Source organism: Gracilinanus agilis, chromosome 2, assembly GCF_016433145.1.
Source record: "Gracilinanus agilis isolate LMUSP501 chromosome 2, AgileGrace, whole genome shotgun sequence".
In the NCBI taxonomy this organism is placed as follows: Eukaryota; Metazoa; Chordata; class Mammalia; order Didelphimorphia; family Didelphidae; genus Gracilinanus; species Gracilinanus agilis.
Genome location: NC_058131.1, coordinates 525,625,291 through 525,647,734, shown reverse-complemented (window position 1 = coordinate 525,647,734; position 22,444 = coordinate 525,625,291). Strand labels below are relative to the sequence as shown.

Genomic DNA, 22,444 nt, shown 5'->3' with positions numbered 1-22,444 from the left:
AGTGTTTGCCTAAGGTCACACAGTTAGGAAGTATCTGAGGCCAAATTTGAACCCAGGACTTCCCCTCTCCATGCCTGGTTCTCAGTCTACTGAGCTACCTAGTTGTCTCCCTGTCCCTAAAATTTCAACCAAGTAAATTTTTGTTTCTCTTAAGAACGAGACTTCAAATTTATTAGAGAAGTCACTGAGGAAATTGGATTTGATTTACAAATTTTTTAAAGACAATTTTGCTGGATTAACAGCCAACAAATATATATATATATATATAAAACACTTGCTAGAATGATAATGGGGTAGTTTGGTGGGACAGTTAATAGAGTGCCAGACCTGGAGTCAGGAAGGCTCATTTTCCTGAACTCAAATATAGCCTCAGACTGTGTGACCTAGCTGTGTGACCCTGGGCATGTCACTTCACCCTGTTTGTGTCAGTTTCCTCATCTATCAAATGAATGGAGAAGGAAATAGCAAACCATTCCAGTATCATTGCCGAGAAAACTCCAAAAAGAGTCACAAAGAGTCAGACACAACTGAAAAATACTGAACAACAACAACAACAGATAATAGCAAACCTTTATGTGAGGTTTTCAAAGCCCTTTGCATATAAAATCTTTCATTTGATCCCCTGGCCTTCACAGACTACCTGTGAGGTAGGTGCTATTATCATCTTCACTTCAATAATGAGGAATTGGGGCATAGTGACTTGCCCAGAGTCATATAGATAGCATATATCTGAGACAGAATTCATACTCATGACTCTCTAACCCCAAAGATAACCCCCTAAATGATTAGATACATCCACCTCACCACCTAGCTGTTCCTTAAAGTAATTAATTGATAGCAGCTATTAGAGTTAGAGCAATTGGTCACTCTAGAGACAATAAGGGCAGCTAGGAGAGCTAAGGACAGTGGATAGAGAGCCATGAGATGATATCATTGAGGAATTAGATTTATTCTGTATAGTTCCATAGAATAGAAGTAGAACCCAGGGGTAGAAATTTAATGAGGATGATAAACCAAAGAAATATCATCGATGAGGTATGTTTTTATTTCTTTTTTATTTTTAAACCCTTACTTTATGTCTTAGTAACAACTCTAAGACAGAAGGGTAAAGGCTAGGCAATTGGGGTTAAGTGACTTGCCCAGGATCACATAGCTAGGAAGTATCTGAGGCCAGATTGGAAATGAGGTCTTCTTGATTTCATGCTTGGTGCTCTATCCACTGTGATACCCAGCTATATTTGTACATGGCATTTGACAAAGTCTTTCCTAATATTGATAACATTTCATAATCTTGCAGATAAGATTGGGCTGTGACCAGAATAATAGTATAGTTAGATAGGGATCAGAATTAATCAAATACCCAGACACAAAGAGTAGTGACTAATGAATGGACCAGATCTAAAGACAGATGATTAACATGGAAGGAGGTATCTGGTGGAGTGTCAGGAGTTCTATCCTCATCCTTAGTCTGTCCAACATATCACTTACTTTTATTAAGGCATAGATAACCTGCTAGTTAATTTTTTAAATGACAGGAAGCCATGAGAAAAAGATATGGTGTTTAATGACAGAAGCAGGATCCAAAAATATCTTAACAACCTGGATCCAATAAAAGCTAATTTAATAGCTCCTGAGCTTGGCACCAGAAAATTCATTGTATGGTTGTAGGCAATATATGTCAAGTGTGTGATATGGTTGATATGCTGTTGCAACCATAACTTTTCTCCATCTTTCCTACTTTGGTTCTGAAAATGGAAATCAAATCACTACTATTAAAATGTTCCTCCTTGGTCACCACTTCCCATCTGTGTTGTCTTCCCCTGATAGAATGTAAACTACTTTGAAGGCAGGGATTGTCTCACTTGTTTATATATGTATCCCTTGCACTTAACACAATGCCTGGCAAAATTAAGTGCTTATTAATTTGTTGTTGTTGTTTCATTCTTTGACAAAAAACAAAAACTCCTAAAACAAAAATTAAAATCCTAATACCAAAGCTTAATTTATCATTAGAATGTGGAACAAGGAAGTGGATAAAATGTGTCACATTTTAGTTATCAGAGGCAATGACAAGTGCCTAATGAGGTGACCAAGATAATAATAAAAATATAAACTATGCCATATGAGGATAGCTTGAAAAATGAAAAAGCTGGGGCTTAGAGAAAGGAGAATCTACATTTATATAGCATCTGCTACATGTTAGAAACTGTGCTAAGTATTGCAATTATTATCTCATATGATCCTCATAGCAATCCTGCAAGGTAGGTTGTATTATTATTACCATTTGACAGTTGAAGAAACTGAGCAAGATAGGGAGTTAGTAAGTGTCCAAGACTAGATTTGAAATCAGGTCTTCCTGACTCCAAACCCAGCTCTCTATAAACGATTTCCTTGATATTTAGAGAAGGTTCAGTGGGGATGTGACAGTAGTCCTCAGATTTTTGAAGCAATCTCTTTGGGAATAAGGAGCAGGTAGGTGGTTTAATGGATAGAGAACTGGGCCCAGAGTCAGGAAGGTTCATCTTCTTGAGTTCAAAGAGGTCCTCAGATATTTACTCGCTAAGTGACCCTGGGCAAGTCATTTAACCCTGTTTGCCTGAGTTTCCTTATCTGGAAAATGAGTTGGAGAAGGAAATGGTAATCTACTCCAGTATCTTTCCCAAGAAAACTCCAAAAAGGTTCACAAAGAGTCAGCTGCGATTCAAAAAAATAATTGAAACTTATGGAAGAGGCATTAGATTAACTGCTTGGTTCTGAAGGACAGAACTAGAATTTAATTATGGAAGTTATTAGAAGGGTTATTTTAATTAAATTTGAGGAAAAATTTCCATCAATCAGCAAAAACAATATGGACTGTTTTGGGGGATCCTGAGTTCCCTATCCTTGGATGGTTTGTAGCACAAATAGCATGACTATTTGTAAGGATTACTGTAGAAGGGATGCACGCTTCTGGTTGGGATTAAACTCTAAGATCTCTCTCAATTCTATGACTCTAGAATAATTTACTCTGTTGCCTCAGTTTCCTCATCTGTAACATGAACTGGAGAAAGAAATGGCAAAACACTCCAATATCTTTGCCAAGAAAATCCCAAACGGGGTCATGAAGAATAAGATACAACTGAAAAAGGAGTGACCAAAAACAACAAAAGTGATTCTGAGAGCAACTAGGTGGCTCAATGAATAGAGAACAAGGACTGGAAATGGGAAGTCCTGGGTTCAAATTTATCCTCAGATGACTCCTTGCTGTATAACCCTGGGCGAGTCACTTAACCCCAATTGCCTAGCCCTTACTGCTTTTTTTGAACTGGTACTCAGTATCAATTATAAATTAGAAGGTAAGGGTTTTAAAAAAAGTAATTCTTGAATTTATAATGAGACAATTTATTTCACTATAAGAAAGAACTTCCTCTCAAATAGAAATGTCTATAAATAGGATAGGGTATTTCAGAAGGTAATGATACTCTGTCACTGAAAATGTTCAAGCAGAAGCTAAATAGCTATTTATGAATGTTGAGAAATCATCTAATGTAACCTTCTCATCTTCTGGACAAGGAAACAAGTCTAAAGGAGGAAAGTCATTTACCCAATGTTACAGAGAGAGTATATATTAGAGGAGATTCCTGCTATAGGTGGAAAGCTGAACTAGTTGATCTAATGGGAGACAGTATGATACAGTAAAAAGAATGCTGGTTTTGGATTCTCAAGATCTGCAAATGATAAGTGACTTGCTCTTTCTGGGCCTCAGTGTATTTGTAAAATGAGAAAAAATGACTAGCTGATCTTCAGGACTAGAATTCAAAGATCCAAGTGTCTCTAGAGACCCCTTTAAACTTTTAGGATCCTATAAGAAGTCTCTGGTACATTAGGGAATGAAAGAATCAGGAGGGTATCTAAGCCCCCTAAATGACCCATGACAATAAATGACAGCAAATGCTTTGGCTAGGGGTTTGCTCTGAAGGAAAGGTTGGTCAGGATGCTTTGGAGGCCAGAAAAAGCAAATGCCAATAAAAGCCCTGGCTGCTATATCATCCTGGCAAGTCAACTGCACAGTAGGTTTGGAATGTGGGAAATTAGTGAAACTTCAAATAATATTGAGCTCAAGAAATTTGAGAACAAAACAACATGAGTAGATTTTATGCAATGTCAAACTCTTTCTCCACAAAGCAATCTGATAAATTCTGATAACATGTGGCTACCAGGAAGAGTTTTCAGAAGCATAAGAGATCATCGCTATTCCCTTCTCTTTATCCCCAAAGAACAAAAATGTCCTAGGGAGTTCACAAAACATAGAGAAATGTATACTTGTCCTCTGGGCTCATCTGACCCTCCCATGTAGCAAAGGTTCAAATGAGATATTTGTAAAGTGCTTAGCATAGTGCCTGGCACACAGTAGATGCTTAATAAATTCTTGTTCCCTTCCCCTTCATCCCCCATTCCCCTGTTTGGAGATTAACTGGGTGGGTCTAGATGGTGGTATCCTCATCTAGTGGAAAAGACACAAGATTTGGAGTCAGAGGACTTAGATTCAAATTTCAACTACCTGTGTGGCCTTGGACAAGTCACTTCAACTCACTGGATGGTTACCACATCTATAAAATAAGAGGGTTGAATACTAAAATCACAGTCTAAAATCTAAAACCCTAATATCTAAAATCTCTTCCAGCTCTAAATCTATGATCCTACAAAATGTCCAGATAAAACTGAGTGTGACCAGCTATAGAGAGATTTTAGTTAGATGGGGACCAGACTAGAGACCTAGTCTGATGGATGGCATGTGGGAAGGCTTCTTTTGTTTTTCCCTCCTTATCTCTGCTTTGTAGAATTCTTAGCTTTCCTCAAGGATCATCTCAAGGTCTACTACCTTTTGTGGGAATTTTCCCCTGATCTTCCAGCTGTTAGCTCTGTTGCCTCCCTCAAATCATCCTCCATTTATTTCTCCGTGGTATTCATTGTGGCACCCAGGGCAGAATGAACATCTTCAAGGGCATTTTTTTATATCATTGGTGTTTTCCATTGGTAGAGGGTGTGCTCATTCAAAACTGAAGGCTTGACCATCTCACCCCCCTATTCAGTGAACCCAATGACTCCCAATCATATCTAGGATCAAACATAAACTTCCATGTTTGGTGTATATAACTCTGGTGGGAAGCTGAACTAATGGGAGGCAGTATGGCACAGTAGAAAGAATGCTGAGTTTGAAGTCCTAAGATCTGATAATGGCACATGACATACTCTTTCTTGGCTTCAGTGTATTTGTAAAATGAAGAAAATTGACTAGCTGATTTTCAGGACTAAAATTCTAATTAGTGATCCCTAACTATTTTCCAGTCTTCTTACACCTCAGTTGTTCTTTTCCAAATACTGTTCAATCCTGTGACACTGATATCTTCTTATTCCTTGTACTCAATGTTCCATCCATGGCTGTCCTCTATACCTGGAATTATCTTGATATTCATCTCCTTAGGCTTCCTTGGCTTTCTTCCTGTCCCAGCTACTGTATTTGGTCCTTTTTTTTTTTTTGAAGAGGACCAATTACATCATGAGGGTGATGTCTTGACTTGCCTATGAATTGGACTGAAGTGAGGCAGAATTGCATGAAGGCAAGTCTCACTCTCTCTTCCAAAGTCATCCAAGTCCAGTGGCAAAACAAAAATCAAGATGACTGGTGATCACCCAGGATACAGTGGATGACCTTGACTTCTTTGATGTCTGTCCAAGCTCTGAGGGCTCCACAGAACCTGCTTGGGCAGCCTTCATGGCCACTGGAACAGATGGTTCTCATCCAGCTATTCCCTGGAGGAAATATTTGCATGCTTGGAGTAGACACTCCTCTAAGTCACTGATGGATCTGATACCTGTTAGTTACCGTCTATCCCAGTTATGATCTCATCAAGTTTCTGGATCCCTCTTAATGCTTTCCCTCTACTGATGATGTTCAATTGATCTTGAATGCACATATTTTGCATGTTGTCTCCTTCATCAGACCGTGAGCTTCTTCAGAACAGGGATTAGGCTTTTTGGTCTTCTTTTGCATCCTTGTTGCTTAGTACCATGCTTGCCATAGTAGACACAAGAAATGCTTATTGATTAACTAAAGTTCCCAATGCCAATGAAATTACATTTCTAGTTCAAAAACAGAAAAAGGGAGCTAGACTAAGTCACCTTTAAAGGATCCTTCCAGCTCTAAATCTAATCTTACTGAACTCGGTAGGAAGGGCAGGGGTCTCTTTTGTTTCTAAGGAGTAAAACTGAATTTCCCTCATCACTCCCACCTTTTCTGAGCCTCTGTGAGGAAAAAAAAAGTATTATATATTTGGGTTTTTTCTTACCTTCTGTTAAAATTGATACTAAATATTGGTTCCAAAGAATGGTAAGGGCTAGGCAACTGGGGTGAAGTGACTTGCCCAGGGTCACACAGCTAGGACATATCTGAATCCAGATTTGAACCTAGGATCTTCCATCTCTAGGCCTAGCTCTCTATTCACTGAGCTATCTAGCTGCCTCAAGAAAAAAATTTGTATATATACATATATGTGTTTATATATAGACATGTATATTTTTAAATTAGACCTCTGATTTCATCTATATAGAAAACTAAAAAATGAGAATTTCCATGACCTATTCAGATCAGAACCTTCCCTGGAACTTAGAGTCTTTAAGAACTGTGCAGGGCACTGGGAGGTTGTGACTTGCCGGTATGTGTCAGAGACATATTTGATTTGGGGTATGGACCTTCCTACCTCTGAGGCAAGCTCTCTATTTCTTACATCATACTGTTGTACTCTCTCTCCCTGTCAGTCTGTCTTTGCATGTATATATTAAATATATCTATAACAGATATAATCTATTAATACGTATGTATGTCTATGTAAAGATATAAATGAATAGCTACACAGTCCACTCCAAGAACACTGGATTTAGACTGAAGAATAGGCAGAGTCAGGCCACGTGGGATTAAAAAAAAACACCCCCAAACTCTTTTGCCTCTGAGGTTTATCCTCATAAACATTTTAACTGGGCTATAAAATTTGCATAATTTTCCCTCACTGACACCACCCACCTCTCATCACTCAGGCTCAGACACCCATTTTCCTCCTAAATCCACACCCAGCCAAGCCAGGCTCCCTCTCTAGTCTTCCTCTGGATGTGAGGTTACCTGCCTTCTTCCTGATCAGCCAGTCTCCGGGGTGATTCATACCATCTAGTTTGTCAAACTCTCCTCTCAGTGATTTAGAAAATTAATCAGGCCATTTCTCTTATCTCCCCATTCTCAGGATTCCCTCTCTATATATTTTCCAAATTCAAGGTACTAAGATGAGATGAGAGACTGTTTTTTTCTTCTCCTAAGCAGTAGACTTGAGATTTCCTCATCACTAATCCCTGGCAAAGCCAGAGTGAGGTCAGTACTACCCTTCTCTTGTGGATCTGGACTCTTTTCTGGGATTCGGAGGGGTAGAGAGTTCTTATTTTTCTAGTGGCAGTGGGAGAGTGATCAGCTGACTCTGCAAGGAAGAATGAATATAGTTTTGTTCAGTAGTTTTTCAGTCATGTCCCACTCCTCATTGGGGTTTTCTTGGCAAAGATACTGGAATGGTTTGTCATTTCCTTCTCCAGCATGTTTTGCAACTGAGGAAACTGAGGCAAATGAGGTTAAGTGACTTGCTCAGGATCACACATCTAGTAAGAGTCTGAGGTTAGATTTGAATGCATGAAGATAAGTCTTCCCAACTCTAGACCTGGCATCTTATCTCCCCCATCACCTAGCTGTCCCTAAACATAATTAGACCACAGGAAAAAAGGAATGAAGAAGAGAGTTGGCCAAGGGAATTCCATGCTTTGGACTGCCAGGAAAGAATGACACTGTTGTGGGACAAGCAGTGGACTGGGAAAAAGAAAGACTGGAGGTAGACGCCTATCTATCACTTTCTGTCCATGGGACTCATATACCCTATCCGAACCTCAGTTTCTCCATGCATAAAATGAGGATAATCATATTTGCCCTGTCTACCATATATGGTTGTTTTGGGGGAAATGGAAAGTTTATTCAAATATGGAGTTTGAATCAAAATTTTGATATTTATTGCCTGTGAGGGATCCTTAAACAACTTACTTACCCCTTTCTAGGCCTCCATTTCCCACTTGTAAAATGAAATTTTGATTGGATTGGTTGTGCCAAATTAAAATAGAAACGGAGAAAGTGAATCCATATGTAAAGATCCCCACGGGCTGAATACTGACTTAGTTTTGAAATATAATTTTATCTATGTTTTATTGTATTTTTATTTATTTTGTTAAACATTTCCCAATTACATTTTAATCTTTGTAATTGCTGCATGTGGGTGTGTTTGACATCCCTGGACTAGATGACCTCTAAGTTCCTTCCAAGTCTAGATTTTTATTCCAAGTGCTTTGCTATTTTGTAGTCCAAATTTGGATGGGGAAGATTTGCCACCTCAAAATATATTAATTTGTGTACTGACCTGGCTAAGCCAAATATTGATAAGAGAGAATCCAGGGCTCATGATAAAGCTCTGCTTATTTTTTTGTCAAACAGCCAAAGAGATAACTTTCTGGCTGAACCCAAGATCAAGACACTGATCATTGGGTACAGAGTCTGAGTTGACTACTAAGGGGATTTAGTGCAGTGGGAAAGGCAGCAGCAGAAGGCAGATAACTGTTGATAATGCGATGGAGGAAATTTCTCAGATTCAGGGAGAAAGACCTTCAGTGTATGACTTCATTCACTCTGTGTTCTCCCTCAAGCTTCTGCCCTGCCTTCATCTCTCTAGCTCTGTGTCACAGAAACAAGGCTGAACTTAGGAGTCAATACATGCTGGTTTTTCAGTCTGAGTTTTGACTTTTACTAGCCGTATGACTAGGAAGTCATTATCTCTCTGAGCCTCAGTTTTCTCATTTGTCGAATGGAGATGATACTTGCATTGATAACTCACAGGGTTGTTATAAGGAAATCATTTTGTGAACCATATGATGTTCTCTATAAATGTGAGCTATTGTTCAGTTGTGTCTGTTTCTTAATTCATGATTCCATTTGGGGTTTTCTTGACAACGAACCTGGAATGGTTTACCATTTCCTTCTTTTGTGGATCCTTTTGTCAGGCAATCAAAAGTTAAGTGATTTGCCCAGGGTCACACAGCTAGGAAGTGTCTGGGGTCAAATTTGAACTCAGATCTTTCTGACTCTTGGCCCAGCACTCTATCCACTAAGCCACTTATAAGTGCTCAAGGGGAGATAATCCCTAAGTCCCCTTCTAGCTCTAAATACTAAAATCCTGTGGATGAAGCTTAAATAGAAATAGTTTGGAAATAATTTATATAGTCATATTGTTAATATTTTCCAAATAACTTTTGAAGCAGGGTGACATGATGACCCAGGTCTCCTCTACCTCCCAACTTGCTTACCTGTGCACATCACAGCTGCAAAGACCCAACACTGTCCATATTTCACAGGCTGGCCCCCTGTGGCATACCACTTCTTCAAGATGGCCACACTACCATTCCATTCAGAGGGGCTAATTCCATCATCAAAGCCCTCACTCCATTTCCCATTGAGTACACCATTGTCATCATTGCTGTTGATCTAAAAGAAAATTTAAGTTTTGAATCATTAATTTTATTTTTTAAAAGCTTTTAATGTTTCTCTTGTTTTTAAAAAATCATTCTCATTTACCAATAATCTCTTTCCCCGACATAACCCTAACCTGCTCATGCCAAAGAAACACAATTAAGGAAAAAAAATCATAGAATCAGAGAGTTTGGAAAGACCTCAGCTACCATCAAGTCCAAAATATATGAAGGATTCCTTACTCCAATGTATCCAGAGAAGTAACATTCAGTCTTTGCTTGAAGACCTACAAGGAACCAGAACTTACAGCCTCTCAAAATTGACCATTCCACTTTTGGATGGCTAAATTTTTTTCAGACATTCATCTATTTGCCTCTTTGAAATTTCCTCCTGGTTCTGCCCTCAGAAGCCAAATAGTGTTTGTCCAATCCCTCCTCTACATGACAAGCTTTCAAATATTTGAACACACTCACCGTGCCCTCTATTCCTTTTACATGCTAAACATGTCCTGTTCCTTCAAAAGACCCTTATGTCAAGAATTCAAGATCCTACAAATCTGAGCATACCCTATGATCCTGTCATTCCACTACTGGGTCTGTATCCCAAATAGATCATAAAAAGGGAGAAAGAACCAACTTGTACAAAAAATATTTATAGCTGCTCTTTTTGTGGTAGCAAAAAATTGGAAATTGAGGGGATGCCCATCAATTGGGGAATGGTTGAACAAATTGTGGTATATGATGGTGATGGAATACTATTATGCTATAAGAAATAATGAGCAGGATGATTTTGGAAAAAGTTGGAAAGATCTATATGAACCGATGTAGAGCAAAATAAGCAGAACCAGGAGAACATTGTACACCATACTAGCAATATTGTCCAATGATCAACTACCAAAGATTTGGCTACTCTTAGCAATACAGTGATCTGGGACAGTTCTGAAGGACTTATGATGGGGAATGCTATCTACCTCCAGAGGAAGAGCTGTTTCATATGTGAATCAAAGCCTACTATCTTTCACATTAGTCTATTTATGGTTTTATTTTGGAGTTTGGATTTTGTATGAGTGTGCTCTTATAGTAATGACCAATATGGAAGGGTTCTTCATGATAATAATGTATAATCCAGATCAAGTTGTTTACCATCTCTGAGTGGCAAGAGGGAAGGGGGATGATTTGGATTTTATAATTTTGGAAAATGTATATTGAAAATTATTACATGTAATTGGGAAAATAAAATATCTTTGAATTAAAGAAATATAGTCGTCCTTTTCTAGAAACTCTTCAGCTCATCACTGAATGTCTTAAACATTGTGCCCAGAATTGAACACAATATTCCAAATGACATTTGACAAAGGTAAGAATATGTTGGGATTATGTCCCTATTCCTAGAAGCTATATACCGCTCTTAATGAATTCCAAAATTGCATCAGCTTTTTGAACTGCCACATCGCATTAATGATTTGTATTGGACTTGTGGTCCACTAAAACCCTGAGATTCTTCTCAAAACAACTGTTTTCTATATATGCCTTCCCAAACTGACATGCTGACTATATCTGATAATGTGTACTTCATCTTGTCCCTGTACTTTCCCAGCTTTCTATGGAGGGGAAGGAGATATGCTTTGTTACCAGTCCTCTAGAAGAAACATTAATTCCTTTCTTAATTGGTGCCTTTTGTTAAACTGGTCATTACAACTATTCAACCTTTTAAGAAGCATTACTTGCCAAGGAGATGGGGCTTGTGACCTGACTAGGAAGCCTAAAGTGTTTGATTTTGTCTCATCCAGAAGACTTTGCTTTTATGTTAAGTGTTCTTTTGCTAATTAATTAGTCTTATTTCCTATTTTTTCCTCCATCTCTTAGCATGTTTGACATTTGGCTTTGTTTGTTTTTTTGATGCTTCAGTACAAAAGAAATTTAGAAACTTAAAAGGCAATCTCCCAAATCTCTGAGCTCAACCTCTCTCAAAGAATAAAATTCAGAACTAATGGGAATGAGGGTCTAACACCTAGAGGTTCTGTTCCTGGAATTCTTCAGTTGAGAAGACCTCTTATCTAGGCTCCCTCTTGATCTCAACTAAATGGGCTCCTGTTAGGAGTATGGAGTCCCACCCACCCACCCCCACCCCCAAGAGATTTGTAAAATTGAATATGACCAGCATTTGATGGTTGTAGCATCAGAACTTAATGCAGGGGCAGCTGGGTGGCTCTGTGGATTGAGAACCAGGCCTGGAGATGGGAGGTGCTGGATTTAAATTGACCTCAGACACTTCCTAGCTATGTGACCCTGGAAAAGTCACTTAACCCACATTGCCTACCCTTACTTCTCTTCTGCCTTGGAACCAATACACAGTATTGATTCAAAGATGGAAGGTAAGGGTTTTTTTTTTTTTTTTAAAAAGAACCTTCTCTCACCATAGCACTGACGACTCTGCTGATGTACACGGAGCTTCCCCGAAGTGCACAGTCCATAGCTGGGTCAACTTGAGAATTCAGGCTCTTGTCTAATAGCTTCAGGCAAATGTTTATGATATTTTCTTCAAACTGTAAGGGGAAGGACTTCAAGATTAGTTTGGGAAGCCATGGGAAAGGCGTGTCTGTGGCAAGTGTGCATGTGTATGAATGTATCCCTATTTTCTTCTCTTACCTTGATCTCCATTTGTTGGCACCCTCTTCTCCCAATTTCTTTGTTACTAGTATATATTCTGTATTTATTCATATCCATACAGATGATTTTCCCACCAATAGAACGTAAGCTTCTAGAAGGCAGGGATTGTCCAGTTTGTTTCTCTATCTCTGATGTCCATGTAGTATAAACTTAAAGTTTGTTGAATGAGTAGTCAGTTTACACAGGGTTGATCTAACTGGTTGATTACAAGGGGGCAAATATTTTTATCTCAAACCACCTTCCCCCAGATACTTCTTTGCCCTTCCCACTGCCCCAAGTTGGGAGGTATCCAGCGAATACAAACCAATTTTAATATTTGACTACTTGGCTAATTTAGTTGTAGCCCTTGTTAGAGAAAAAATATATATACATATATATATATGTAGGTGTGCATAACATATCAAAACCACAATATATTTTATTTAACAAATTAATTTAATAAAACATTTAATCTATGACAGATGTTTATAAGATTTTCTGTTTGTCACCTTTGTTTCCAATAAAATAGAAAATGGAGAGGTATATGTATTGTGGCACAATTCAATGAAAAAACATTTATTAAACCCTTACTATATGTGCAAGACAGGGGCAGGTAGGTGGCACAAGGTTCAAATCCAGTCTCAAACTCTAGCCACTTGATCCTGGACAAGTTACTTAATTCTGTTTGCCTCATCCCCCTCATTTCTAAAATGAGTTGGAGAAGAAATGGCAAACCACTCTAGTATCTTTGCCAAGGAAACTCCAAATGGGGTCACAGAGAATTGGATACTACTGAACGACAACAATAACAAGTGTATAAGACAGTGCAGCCCTGGGCAACATGAAGATGAATTTAGCTGAATTTCAGTAGTTAACAGACTAGTTGAGGAGAGAATACAAATATGTCAGTAACTGTTAAATATATTTGAGTAAATTCTTAGGAGAAAATATGAGAAAGCCAAGGAGAGAGATTATTTCTGGCTGGGGATAGAGATGGGGGAAGACTAGGGTGGGCTTCAGGAAGAGGTAACATCTGTAATGGTTATTGTTGGGTGGAAAGGATTTCAATAAGTAAAGAGATGGGAGGTAGAAAGTGGGAAGAATATTCCGGGCAAAGCATAGTCAAAGGCATGGAAGCTGGGAAAGGGTGGGAAGAGTCTTGGAAGATTAAATAGACCGTTTTGATTTGGCTGGAGGGTAAAAATATGTGAAAGAGAGTAGTATGAGATAAGGCTGGCATCAGATTATGAAGGCCTCGAATGACTTGGTTTTGACCGGTAGTCAATGTTCTTTCCAACGCATTTGATTGTAGAAAAAATAATTCTGAGGCTTGGCTTTTACTTCCCATTTTTTCATTCACTTCTCCCCATCTCCTTATCCTGAGGGATCTTGGGTTGGGTAGTCAGAGGTGGTTGCTCTGCCATTACTGCTTGGATTGTAGGCTCAGAGAAGGACATACAACGCAGCACCACACAATGGAGGCTTGTGTGCTTGGCCTAGGATGGAATTTGCTTGTCCACATTCTCAGGGCTGCTTCCAGGGATATCTCTACATCAGTCAATACTAATTCCTTAACCCATGATGAAAAGCTATTCACTGCCTGAGAAAGAACCGATGGAGTCTGAAGGCAGATGGAAGCATACTGTTTTTTTCACTTTATTTTCCAGAGTTGTTTTTTTTTAATTTGGTGATGTGTCTTCTTCCACAACATGACAATATGGAAATATGAATTTCATGAGAGCACATGTATAACCTATGTCGAATTGCTTACTGTCTCAGGGAGTGAGGGAAGAAGGGAGGGAAAGAATTTGGAATTTAAAATGTGAGAAAATGGATGTCAAAAATTGCTTCTACATGTAATTGAGGGGGGCTAAAATATTACTGCAAAAAAGAAAAAATAGATACATACAGATATAGATAAATATATATAAAAGTTATTAAAAAACTTGGCAAAGATACTGGCGTGGTTTTCCATTTTCTTCTCCAGCTTATTTTCCAGATAAGGAAACTGAGGCAAACAGAGTTAAATGACTTGCTCAGTGTTACAAAGCTAGTAAGTGCCTGAGGTCAGATTTGAACTCAAGATGAATCTTTGTGACTATAGGCCTGGCACTCTATCCACTGTGCCACCCAGCTGCCCAAAGCTAGCTACTAGCTGTGTGACCATAGGCAATTTCCCCAAGCCTAGGTTTCCTTATCTGTTAAATGGTATCAAGACTTGTACCACCTACTTTATGGGATTGTTATAAGAAAAGTGCTTTGTTGGGGCAGCAAGGCGGCTCAGTGAATAGACCACTCAACGTCCAGTAAGGGATACCTGGATTTAAATGTGGCCTCAAATACTTCCTAGCTGTGTTGACTCTGAGCAAGTCACTTAATCCCAGTTTCCTAACCCTTATCGCTCTTCTGTCTTAGAATCAATATTTAGTATTAATTGCCCAGCATCATATTTAGTATACATTCTAAGACAGAATTCTGGTAAGGCCATCAAAAAGAAAAAGGGGGCAACTCAGACCTCTGGCTCCAAATCTGACTCTTTTCCCACTCTATCAGTATCTTGGAGGCATTTAGCAAAGTGAAGAACTCAGAAAGTCTTCCATGTCAGTGCATTCATTCCACAGAAACCTCTTTGTAGAAGTGGCTAGTCTTCTTGGGCTGAACTGGTCTGGGAAAGGTTACCTATGAGTTGCATCCAGTCCCTTTCCATCAGACTTAACCCTTGCTCAGGCTACCATCCATCTTCCACCTCCCAGTCACCCAAGACTAAAGCCAATCTGGAAGAAATGACTGAAGGGTCCAGGTGGAGTAGCAGAGGTGATTATGTGGCTGCTGGGTAACAGCAGTCATGGGCCGAGAGCCCAGAGAAAGAAGCTATGACCACAGTCCCACATGGTAGGGGCTTAAATGGTTGGCCTAGAATGGGACTTACCTGTCCATAGTTCCATGGACATGGACGGATCCAGTTCTTGTTACCCTGATAGATAAAGCCATGATCATTCATGACATATTCCTGCCTCTGAGGCTCACTTTCCAAGTAGACTTCATCAGCTTTAGAAATTAGGGCAGAAGATAGATAATTAATAATAATTATAATAAATAATAATATATCAATATTGTGATATTCACATTATATATAATTGTAATAATATATCAATATTAGATCATATGTCATATTAATATAATATACAAATAATAATAAGACTAATAATAATAGATGACATTTATACCAGGTTTTTACAAAGCATAATTTATCACAACAACTATGCAAAGTAGTCAGTGGAAGCAGAATTCTCATTTTTCAGTTGAAAAAACAGATTCAGAGAGATTGTGACTTTTCCAAGATCACACACAGTTAATGAGTGACAGAGATGGGATGTAAAAAATCCAGGGCTTCTGAGATTCCAGACCCAGTGTTCTTTCTACTGTGCCATGCTGCCATTTCCATGGCCATAGCTCCCTATTTGCTTCTCCAGGCCCTCAAGACTCATAGGACCAATACTGTAAGAGTTCTTTCCACCGTGGGACATAAAGAGCTACTTTCCCAAGAAGTGGCCCCTTCCTCTTTGTGCTCCTGGAGACACTGGACTTTAGGAACCCTGGAGAGTTCCTGCCAGAGGCAGAGATTGTTCCAACTCTGAGTTGGGGCTAAGTTGGAGCACACTCCTTTGGGTCAATGGTGTTTCCCAGATACTACTTGCAGACCCAACCTTTAGAGTCAGCCAGTCAAAAAGCATTTATTAAGTACCGGTAGGTAGGTAGGTAGGTGGCTCAGAGGATAGAGCGCTGGACCTGGAGTCTGTAAGTCCTAAGTTCAAATCCAGCCTCAGACACTCACTAACAAGTCACTTAACCTCTGTCTTAATTCACTGGAGAAGAAAATGATAACTCGCTCCAGTATCTTTGCCAATAAAGAGTCAGACATGACTGAATGACAAGACGTGCTAAGCCCAAGGCATACAAAGAAAGGTAAAAACAAAGTCCCTGCCTTCAGCAAGCTTACATTCTCATTAGGGAGTCGAACTATGTAGAAATGGATAGAGAGCTCTCTTTGGAGTCAAGGAGACTTGAGTTCAAGTCCTACTTGTGACATTCTGGTTGTGTGACCTGAGTAAGTCATTTAAGCCCTCAGGGCCTGCAGGGAACTCTCCAAGGTACACACGCAAGTGTTGATCTTGCCTTGGAAGACTGAATCTTCTCCTTGGGAATTCTCTAACAGTGAAATCTCAGTTCTGGTTCCCCTTCTCCCCAAAAAGGAAAGCCTGCCATTTGGTATTCCCAAAGGAACAGACAAGATTGGGGAATCATAGTCATGCAATAGTTCAAGGGAGGGGCACCTAGGTAACACAGTGGATGGAGCACCAGGTCTGGAATCAGGAGGACTTGGGTTCAAATTTGGCCTCAGACATTTCCTAGCTGTTTGAGGCTGGACGAGTCACTTAAACCTGACTGCCTAGCCTTTGCTGCTCTTAAAGAAAGCATTAAAAATGAATAACTTTAGGGGATTTCGAAATTCAATATAAATCAAGAGTGAGGCATGGGATCATCAAAAGCTAAGGCAACAGGAGATGCAAATTGTCTGGAGCAAGGAAGGTGATGGCCCTGATTTACTCTGCCTTAGCTAGATGCCATCTGGGGCATTGCACTCAGTCCTGAGTGCCTCCTTTTAGAAAGGACAGTGACAAACTGGTATAGTGACCTTGGTGGTGCCTTCTGTTGTATAATATGAAGGAAAGCTCAGAGAGGGAAGTACAAGTCCCTGAGTGTGCACTGGCAGTTGCCCTCTGCCCCAGTTAAGGACAATGGCCCTTAATAGCTACCTGTCCTTGTCTGAGATGGCAGTAAACTAAAGAAAGGATAAGGTCCAATGGATATAACATGATGCTACTTGAGGGGTAGCAGCAATAGAAGAGAAACCAAGAGTGAGGAGACAGAGATTCTAATCATAGCTCTACCAGTCGCTGAGTGACTGTGGATTAGTCATTTGCCTCCTTCCTCATTGATGGCTACCAATTTCCTTAGTTTCCATTAATATTCAGCTCAAATCTCAAGAGGTCTTTCCTGGTCCTCTCACCTCCACCCTACTTGTGGCTCCCCTCAAAAATTATCTTCCATTTACACTGTATATATCTTGTATGTATCTAGTTATTTTTGGTTATTTGCATGTTGTTTCCTCCATTAGAATGTGAACTCCTTAAGGGTAGGGATTTTTTTTTAGCATAGTGCTTGCCTGGCACACAGTAAACACTTAATAAGTACTTCTTCACCTGACTCTCTAGGCTTCAGCTTCTTCTTCTGTCAAGTGGTCACAGCAACACGTATTGTCATTGTCACAAATGTCATTAGGTTGTTTGAAGGATCAAATGAAATCATGTGAGAGCATTTTGAAAAGTAAATATGAAGTCAGCCAGGTGGCTCAGTGGATAGAGAGCCAGGCTTGGAATCAGGAGGTTCTAGGTTCAAATTTGACCTCAGACACTTCCTAGCTGTGTGACCTTGGGGAATTCACTTAACTCCCATTGGCCTAGCATTTGTCATTCTTTGATAAGAGTATTTTTTAAGTAAATCTATGTATTACATATAATGTGTGTGTATATACCCCCAAATGTAACCAAATATAAATGGACAGAGCCATGTATTTGGTATGAGAGGACCTAGGTTCAGATCCTTTATTTGGGCAAACTGTTATAAGCTCTATGGGCCTTAGTTTCCCCCTTTGTTAAATAAAGGCAGCTAGGTGGTGCAGCAGATAGAGTGCCTGGTCTGGAGTCAAGAAGACTCATCTTCCTTAGTTCATAATCCATCCTCAGTCCTTTACTAGCTGTGTGATCCTGGCCAAGACAACTTACTTTGTTTGCCTCAGTTTCCTTATTGGGAAAAATGAACTAGAGAAAGAAATGGCAAACCATTTCAGTATCTCTACCAAGAAAATCCCAAATGGGGTAACAAAGAGTCAGACATGATGGAAAGTGATTGAACTGAACAAAAAATAAGGAGGTTGGCCTGGACAGCTTCTGAGATCCCTCACTGTTCTATTATAGAATCTTTATACTATATAATCCATGTAATATCAACCCTAAAACAACACCAGCCAGGGCTGTGTTGAGGGTGTGGCCAGTGTGGACACTGCCAAATCCAAAAAAAGAGTTTTATACAAGGATTTGTTCATAGTCTTCAGTTTTTGTCATTGGTGGTTTTTTTAAAGTTTTTAGTCCCAACTGTATGACCCTGGGCAAGTCACTTGACCCCCATTGCCTACCCTTACCATTCTTCTGCCTTGGAGCCAATACACAGTATTGATTCCAAGATGGAAGATAAGGGTTTAAAAAATAGTTTTTAGTGCCAGTGGTTGCTCAGTCATTTCATTTCAGTCATATGCCCAATTCTCTGTGACCTTATTTGGGATTTTCTTGGTCAAAATACCGGAGCTGCTTACCATTTCCTTTTCCAGGTCATTTTACAGATGACAAACTGAAGCAGACAGGGTTAAGTGACTTGGACAGGGTCACACAACTAATAAGTGTCTGGGGCCAGGTTTGAACTCAGGAAGATGAATCTTCCTACTTCCAAGTTCAGCACTCTCTCCACTGTGCCACCTAGCTGCCCATCTAGCTATCTTAACATTCCCTGGGGTCCAGGTGTCATTTAAAAAAAATAAATAAAAATTACTGCATATAAACCAATGAAGCAGCTAAATTACCAGAAGCAATGGAGTTAAAAAAGGAAACCATGTATCTCTGGATGCATCCTCAAATGGATAAATGCCACATGTTCAAATACTTTTTGGTCTACGTATAGTGTTTGTGTATACATATGCTTTTATGCATTTATGTAAGAAGGGAGACATTACTGGATAATGAGAGCCCCAGCTCTCCAAGTGTCCCAGTCTTTGTAGGATGCTAATAATCTGGAAGCTCACTTTCTAGGCATGTATCCTGCAAGTATGCAGCTCATCAGTGCATAGATTGTTTTTTAAACCCTTACCTTCCATCTTAGAATCAATATTGTGTATTGGTTCCAAGGCAGAAGAGCTGAAAGGGCTAAGCAATGGAGGCTAAGTGACTTGCCCAGGGTCACACAGCTAGGAAGTGTCTGAGACCTGTGTGCACATGTCTTAATACCTGAAATTGGGGGCTTGAGAATGGAGGGGATGAGGCTAAGGATTAAAGGACAGTCCATTATGATTACAGAAAGGCAGAATGGGGATGGCAGGGTTAGATGGCTCATCCCTACCTGGACACCAAGGATTAAAGAGAAGGATGAACTCCCCAAGGTGATATGCCGAGACTGGTCCTTGGAAGGAATCAATGTGAACTTTCAGGAGATAATGACCAATTGCCGCCATGGGTGGGGCACACAGGCTGACTTCCAGAAAGTTGGCCCCATTGGACTTGATCAGAGCAACCCAAGGGCTCTTGAGGTTTGATCCTGCTGTGGAGAATATGGCTCGGGTGCCCATGGAGAGGTCAGGCTTTGGACCTAAGGACCAACATGAGTGTTCATGAGGATTCCAAAGTAGCATCTGGCCTCTCCCAGTTTCCCTCCTTGTTTTCCCCCACCTTTCGGTTCCCTCCTTAGGGGATGACTCACCAGTCTCTGTGATGAAGATGATCTTGTCCATGTCCAACATGAATCCCCTGTTCTTAAAGTACAATATAAGGGAGAAGGTCTGACCCCTACGCACTATGAGCCGCTGGTAACTGATCTCCTCTGTGTGGTGTTGTACATTGTTCTGATAGCACTGGAAATCAGAGACAGTTATCTCCAGCCCTGTGAACAGGCAGAGAACAAGGATCATCTCTCTTACTTTAGTCTAGCACAATTTCTCCTCAGGGGCACATTTCTCTGACTAGGAAACCAAAGCTTCAGGCTACCTACGGCCCAGCCTCCTTTCTTCCTGGAGAGGTAAAAAAATTTTTTTGAATTAAAAAAAAAAAGGAAAGACTTGGAGACCAAAGAGCCTGGGTTTCCCCTGGGCAGTAACAGGAAATTTAAGGGGGAAAAAATCACCACCAGAAAAATGTAGAGTCTCAACTCCATATCCTCAGTACCTTTTTTTTTAAACCTTTAATTTCTGTCTTAAAACTGATGCTCCCAAGGGAGCAGCTGGGTAGCTCAGTGGATTGAGAGGAAGACCTAGGGATGGGAAGTCCTAGGTTCCAATCTGGTCTCAGACACTAACCCTGGGCAAGTCACCTGTTGCCTAACCCTTACCACTCTTCTGCCTTGGAACCAATACACAGTACTGATTCTAAGACAGAAGGTAAGGGTTTAAAAACAACTGATGCTCCCAAAGAGAGAAAAAATAATAAAAATTTTAAAAAATGTTTTAAACTAAGAAAATGGGAAAGGACTCTTTTGTACAAAAATATTTATAGCCATACTTTTTGTGGTGACAAAGAATTGGAAACTAAAGGGCTATGTATAAATTGGGGAATGGCTGAACAAATTGTGTTATATGATGGTGATGGAATACTATTGTGTTCTAAGGAATGAGAAACAGGATGATTTCAGAAAAAGCTAGAAAGACCTATGTGAACAGATGCAGAGTGAAACAAGCAGAACCAGGAGATCATTATACACAGTAACTGAAATATTGCGAAATGGTCAAATGGGATAGACTTTGCTACTAAGAGCTATTGGTTTTATAAGATTATTTGATTATAAAAATGAATAATATGGAAATATGTTTTGTGTGATAATACATGTATAATCCAAATTGAATTGCTTGTCAACTCCAGGAGGAGGGAGGAAGAAGAGAGGGAGACAAGAAGAATCATATAATTTCAGAAAACTTATGTGGAAATTTGATATTAAAATGAAATAAAGGTAAAACATAAAAAGCAACTAAGTTTTGTTTGTTTTTTTTAAAATGCTTACTTTCTGTCTTGGAATCATTACTGTATAATGGTTGCAAAGCAGTAGAGTGCTAAGAGTTAGAAGAGTGCTAAGAGTTAGGTGATGAGGGTTAAGTGATTTGCCCTGGATCACACAGCTAGGATGTATCTGAGGCCATATTTGAACCTAGGACCTCCTGCCTCTAGATCTGGCCCTACCCACTGGACCATATTGCTGCCCCAGTCTTCAATGCTTCTAAAGCCAGAATAGCAAGACTGTTGTCCATCATTGGGGGACAGATGCTGATGAAAAATTGAATTTGGGACAACCAGGGCTCCTCATTCTTCCTAGTCAGTCATAAAATGAAATAGATGATGTAACCTAGAAAAGCAAAGACTTGACAGAGGGATTTAATGTCTATCTTCATATATTGGAAGGCTTTGCAGACTTTCAGAGCTAGAAGGGACCTCAGAGACCACCCAACCTGTGCCTGAACAAGAATTCCTTCTATAGTCTACCTACAGGCTGTCATCTAATATTCACTGATGATCTCCAGTGAGGGGGGGATATCAAGACTTCCTAAGGTAACCCATTCCTCTTTGGGACATTTGTGATTGTTAGGAAGCTTTTCTTTATATCAAGCCTAACTTTTACCTGGCAACTTCTCCAAACTATTCCCAGTTCTATGGCCAAGCAGAATATGTCTCTCTCTCTTCTAGAGGGTAGTTGTATGAGTACTTGAAGACTGTTGCTATGTTCCACTCATCTCTTCTCCCACTCACCCCACCATCAAACATTCCCTTCTTCTGGCAGCTAGGTGGTACAGTGAATAAATAAAATATTGGACCTGGAGCCAGGAAAACCCAAGATCAAATGCAACCTCATTGACTTTCTAGCTACGTGACCCTGGTTGTCATTGTTGTTTGCTTGTTATCAGCCATGTCAGACTCTTCGTGATCTCATTTGGGGTTTTCTTGGCAAAGATCCTGGAATAGTTTGCCATTTCCTTCTCCAGCTCATTTTGTAGATGAGGAAACTGAGGCAAACAGGGTTAAATGTCTTGCCCAGGTTAACATGGCTAGTAAGTGTCTCGAAGATGGATTTAAACTCAGAGAGTCCTGACTCTGAGCATGACACTATCCATCGTGCCCTACAAAAATCTAGATGATGGTTTATTTATAGCTGTCCTTACTCTCTGTCACAAATTCTAATGTAAAAGGGTCACTTCCTCACATGGTTCTCATCATTTCCACCCCATCCTCAACCTATCTTTTCCTCTTCTGCATTCTATCATCCAGACAAATTGGCATTCTCTTCAATGGACTCTTCATCTCCCATCCCTGAGCTCAGGCACTGGTTATCATCCCACATGCCTGGA

General features: G+C 39.8%; 1 protein-coding gene across 1 annotated transcript in view; it reads right to left on the bottom strand.

Annotated features, from left to right (window-relative positions):
• TGM5 (transglutaminase 5) overlaps positions 1-20,026 on the bottom strand; it is a 43,495-nt gene extending 23,469 nt beyond the window's left edge. Inside the window, exons 1-5 of the mRNA XM_044660017.1 lie at positions 19,819-20,026; positions 19,462-19,707; positions 15,161-15,279; positions 12,000-12,128; positions 9,421-9,598 (exon numbers count right to left, since the gene is read on the bottom strand). Coding sequence (XP_044515952.1) covers positions 9,421-9,598; positions 12,000-12,128; positions 15,161-15,279; positions 19,462-19,707; positions 19,819-20,026 — 880 coding nt within the window. The remainder of the gene's footprint in view (positions 1-9,420; positions 9,599-11,999; positions 12,129-15,160; positions 15,280-19,461; positions 19,708-19,818) is intronic.
• Between the last annotated feature and the right edge of the window lie 2,418 nt (positions 20,027-22,444).